At 38.0% G+C, this 5,567-nt stretch overlaps 1 protein-coding gene across 1 annotated transcript in view; it reads left to right on the forward strand.

Annotated features, from left to right (window-relative positions):
- Nucleotides 1-5,567, forward strand: part of COG5 (component of oligomeric golgi complex 5) — a 382,415-nt gene that overhangs the window by 40,404 nt on the left and 336,444 nt on the right. The window contains exons 6-7 of the mRNA XM_007945097.2: nucleotides 4,749-4,803; nucleotides 4,902-4,971. Coding sequence (XP_007943288.2) covers nucleotides 4,749-4,803; nucleotides 4,902-4,971 — 125 coding nt within the window. The remainder of the gene's footprint in view (nucleotides 1-4,748; nucleotides 4,804-4,901; nucleotides 4,972-5,567) is intronic.

Raw genomic sequence — 5,567 nt, forward strand, 5'->3', positions numbered from 1 at the left:
ATTTTCTTCCAAAATTCTTCTAGGGTTTTGTCTGTGTTTTCCTTGTTCTGTCTCTCAATCCTTTAAGATACCTAAAGATAATTCTTTTGAATTCCTTACTGGAGAGTTCCAATGCTGCTTCTTCCTCAGCGATGTGTTTTGGGTCTGTATCCTTAGCCCTTGTTTCTCCTGGTTTATCTTGCTTCTTTGTGTGGACTGTGATGCTCTGTTGTCTCCAAGGCATTGTGACGTTTTTGTGTTTATTTTTAATTGGTGATTTTATGTTGGAGTGACTTGCCCTCAATTTTCGTTTTCTTTGTATGTTATCTATCCAGGCAGGGTACTGTGCTTTGCTCCTCTGTTCACTAGTTGACAGCATTTATACACTCACCACCTGTCTCCTTTCCTTTGTCAACCTCTTGTATGTCCTTGCCACCCCTGGCAAACAGAGCCTGTTCTTAGGTCCCTGGAATCCAGATGAGAATGCTGTCACTTTAAAATCCAAAATGGCCACTGCTTGTAAACATTCAAAATGGCTGTGCCCTCGGTCACTTTAAATATCCAGAATGGACGCCACTTGTAACCATTCAAAATGGCTGCACCCTCGGTCACTTTAAATATCCAAAATGGCTACCACATATAAACAATCAAAATGACTGCGCCCTCCGGACAGCAGAAAGTCCACAGCTCAGTTTGTCTCCCTCCTTGCTATTTCCATTCCTAATCATATAGGCCACCAGAGCAGTTGTCCCTGCAGCCCTTGGTGACCGGGACTGATCTTTAGGTCAATTTTCAGGTCCCAACACCACTTGGAAGTATTCAGGCTGTTGGTCTCATCAGAGGAGCTGACAGTCCGCAGCTCCGACCCTTTCTGTACTCACTGTTTTCATTCAGGTTTTTCCACTAGTTGGTGTCTAATCCACTTCTGTATACTTCCTTTCAAAGCTCAGGGTTCTAGGATTATCTTCTGTATCTCTGTCAATTGGTTTCTCTTTTCTTTGTTGAAGAGGATCTGTGTCACTTGTCTGCCTATTCCTCCATCTTACCGGAAGTCTGTCCCCCCAGAGTTTCTAATGCACTCAAAAATATTAGCTTACTGATATGTTAAGTGTTCTGAAAATACTAAGGAACTTTTTAGTTTTCAAAATACTGGTTTGACTATTATTTGAATATCTGGGAAAGATATCAGACTATGTTCATGAGAAAAATTAAGAATCTCTGAATACTAAGGAGCTCTGGTGATGTAGTGGTTAAAGCATTTAGCTGCTAACCAAAAAGTAAGTGGATCTGACTGGTGGAGTGTACCAGCCGCTCTATGGAGAAAGATGAGGCAGTCTGCTTCTGTAAAGAGTTATAGCCTTGGAAACCTTACAGGAGTAGTTCTACTCTGTCCTGTAGGGTAGCTATAAGTTGGAATTGGTTCATCAGCACTGGATATTATATGATAAGATTAATGCTCTAAAAAGTTGACTTTGGTGGCTGTAGAAAAGCAAGAGTGGAAGCAGGGATGACACTTGGAAACTATTAAGGTAGCTGATGTTGATGGTGGCTTGGATTATACTAGTGCCTGTAAAGAGAGGGAAGTGGATGTGATTAAAAAAAGAAGGCATAGCTGATGAGATTTATTGATGGCAAATGAAAGGATTGAGGGAAAGAAAATCACCAAGGATGAATTTGATGTGACAAATTGGATAAGTGATGATGTGAGTAACTGACATGGGCTAGACTGGAGAAAATTATGATTTTGATAGGGGCTGGGAGGTTGGCACAAGAGTTTTCTTGGACATCTTAAATTTGTCACAGGAGAGTTGAGAGTTAGGAATTTTGCATGTGGGGTATGTGTTGTGTGTGTGTGTATTTAGAGATAAAAATCTATATATGTGTGTGTATGTGTGTAAAATTAGTGAAGATGTAATGACTTAGAAGGCTGGAGAAGAAATTTGACAACTTGGAGATTTCTGGTGATCTCCATAAGACCTGTTTGGTGGAGTATGCATGAAAGCCTGTTGATGGTAGCTTGTGGAGAAAATATGATGTAAAGAACTGGTAATAACAAGTAAGGGCATTTTGTTCTGTGAGGTGGATGGTGAATGGCAACGGAGAAATAGGAATCCTTGAATCCAGAGAGGATTCTGTTGCCTAAGCCATATTAAAACCTTATATGCTGCTAGAATGCCTAATACTTCAGATATTACTAATTAGTATATGTTGTTGTTGTTGTTATGTGCCATCAAGTCATACCCGACTCATAGCGACCCTTCCTTGGGTTTCCTAGGCAGTATCACTACGGAAGTAGATTTGCCCATCTTCCTTCCAAGGAGTGGCTGGTGGATTTGAACCACCAGCCTTCTGGTTAGCAGTTAAGTGCCTTAGACACTATGCTACCAGAACTCCCAATTAGTATATATATTACTGATATAAGGAACTCTGGTGGTATAGTGTTAAGGCATTTGGCTGCTAATAAAAAGGTTGGTAGTTCAAACCCACCAGCTGTTCCAGGGAAGAAAGCTGAAGCAATCTGCTTCCATAAAGATTTATAGACTTGGAAACCCAGTAGGCATCCCTGTGAGTCAGAATTTACTTGAAGGCAGTGAGTTTTTTTTTTTTTTTTTTTTTTCACTAATATAGGCCTAATATTACTTCATCTATGACAGTGTGCCTATACTTAAATTTATTTGGAATTTTACGTATTCAAAACTATAACTGCCTGTTGAATATAGAAAGTGACTTTTAAATAATGGAGCTCAAAATAATTACATCTATAATATTGGAAAGCATATTTTTAGTCATGTAAAATAGTAAAATTCAAAATCTGTCTTCCTGAAAATATTTCTACAATTTGTAAAAAGTTCGACATCATGGTCTACACTTTCAAAGTAAAAGCAAAAATAAGCTTCCAGTCCCTGTTTATTATTTATCTAGCATATAATTAATTAATTACAGCAAATATTTATCAACTGCTTATCATGTGAAAAGGAGCTCTGGTGGTGCAGTGCCTAAGGCATTTGACTGCTAACCAGAAAGTTGGTGGTTCAGACCTACCAGCCACTCCACAGAAGGAAGACAAGGCAATCTACATCTGTAAGATTTACTGCCTCAGAAACCTGATGGGGCTTCCTGTGTGTAGGAATCAACTCAATAGCAGTGAGTTTGGTTTTGAATATTTTGGTATCATATGAAAGGAATTCTGAGCTACTCTGTGGTCATATACTTCTGAATGAAGAGAATATTTTCCCTAACCTCCTTGAATTTAAAGGAGTTCTGGTAGTGTGGTGCCTAAGATACTTGACTGCTAACCAGAATGTTGACAGTTCAAACCCACTAGCTCCTCTGTAAAAGGAAGATGAGGCAATCTACTTCTGCAGAGATTTACCGTCTTAGAAACCCAGTCGGGGGGTCATCAGGAGTCAGAATTGACTCGATGGCAGTCGGTTCGGTTTTTGGGTTTTCTCGAATTATAGTCTAGTGGGAGAGTAAAAATATTAAGCAAATGTACATATAAATATGTACCTAATGTAATTAGTACCATGAAGTAGAAGTACAGTATGCTATAGGAAAGAAGGTTCTGAAAGAAGGATCTAAATTAATTGGAGGGTCTGTTCATAACTTTTGCTGTGAAGAAGTAGCATGTAAGCTGAGGCTTGAAGGAATAGTAGAAATTTATCCAGTAGGAAGGAGCCCTGGTGGCATAGTGTTTAAGCACTCAACTGCTAATAGAAAGGTTGGTGGTTCAAACCCACCACCTGCTCCCAGAGAGGAAGACATGGCAATCTGTTTCTGTAAAGGTGACAGCCTTGGAAACTCTATGGGGAAGTTCTACCCTGTCTTGTAGGGTAGTTATGAGTTGGATCACCTGGATGGGTTTGATTATGTAATAGGTACCTTGGGGTGAGGGTTGAAGAGATTATTGCAGGCAGAGAGTACACCATTTGCCAGGATTCTGCATCTGAGGAAGGAGAGATTTTGGAGTGAAAGTGGAACTTTGAAAAATTCAGTATGCAGAGGGCAGCAAGCTCAAAAAGTACCACAACAGGAGTGGAGAGCTAGGTGGGAGGCAGATCATACAGGACCTTGCAGACCAAAGTCAAACTAAACCAAACCTATCACCAAGTCGATTCTTACTAAAAGCAACCCCCATAGGGTTTCCAAAGCTGTAAATCTTTACGGAAGCATACTGCCTCATTTTTCTTGCATGGAGTGGCTGGTGGGTTCAAACCACTGACATTCAGTTAGAAGCCAAATGCCTTAACCACTGTACCACCAGCATTCCTTGTAGACCAAACTAAGGAGTTTAACTTCATATAGGAATGAAGTGAAGACCATGGATAGGTTTTAAGTAGAGGAATTGTAGGATACATTTTGCACTTTAAAAGATTCAAGCTACTTCTCTTTTTAAATTGTAAAATACACATAACATTAAAAAAAAACCAAACCATTTTAAAGCATACATTCAAGAGGCATTAAATACACTTACAATGTAATGCAAACATCACCATTGTCTAGTTTCAGAACGTTTCATTACACCAAACCCGTGTGGAAACCTGTGCCCACTGACCAATCAGTCACTCCTCATTCCCTTCAGGCTTGTTTTTGTGGCTTAGAGGGGAGACTAGATAGATGCTTTTGAATTGTGCAGATCTGAGATTGATTGCTTGGATTAGGATGATGGCAGAAAAAGTTAAATTTATATAATTTTCTTTTGATTTAATTTTCTTGATTTGAGTCCTTGTCAATTTGTAAAGCTAATATAACCTGTTATGTTTTCTTAGGTGTTCTTCAAATGATGCAGACAAGAATTGGGGCCTTACAGGGAGCTGTTGATAGGTACTCCTGTTCACTTTGTAAATCAATGGGATGGAAAGACTTTTACCCATGGATGCTTTGAAATTGATTTTATTCTTACCACCGTTTTTCTCTTTTAGAATGAAAGCCAAAATTGTGGAGCCGTATAACAAAATAGTAGCTCGTACTGCACAACTAGCAAGACTTCAGGTAGTTTCTCACTTTAATTTCTTTGTACTTTGTTATTCATTTTGTGGTAAGTGGGCAAATTTCAAGAGTCTGAATTCTGAAGAAATAAGAATGGAAATGAAATATGAAAGAAAAGAACAAATTCTAAAAAGCCTTAAAATAAGACATTCCGTTAAAAAAGTGTAAATCTAAACTACTGTCCAAGTGAATTTGTTTCACTTATTATATTGTAAAATCATTTATACTTTTATAATTTTTATAGTATTCAAAATTATTCCTTGTAATAGAGAACAAGAAAGAACCTAACAGTTATTGTATTCTTAAATATGAATCAAATTTCTTTTCTGTGTAATTTAAGAAACCCAACAACTTCCATTATGGCATTTTCTGTGTAGCTTTTCCCTTGTCATATTCTATAAGACTAAGACTGACTGTTAATGTTTGAATCTCCAGCCTTAGCAGAGTATTAATGTATCAGCCACTTAGAAAATATTTAATAAATAAATAAAATTACTTGTTCCTTGGTCTGTGACAGAGTTGTAACTTTTTTCTAAACATGTAGCATATATGACTGAATAAAATATACATGTCATTAAAATATGTTTTTCTATGTGTAT

Source organism: Orycteropus afer, unplaced genomic scaffold (assembly GCF_000298275.1).
Source record: "Orycteropus afer afer isolate SDZICR_OR568_19922 unplaced genomic scaffold, OryAfe1.0 scaffold00007, whole genome shotgun sequence".
Classification (NCBI taxonomy): domain Eukaryota; kingdom Metazoa; phylum Chordata; class Mammalia; order Tubulidentata; family Orycteropodidae; genus Orycteropus; species Orycteropus afer.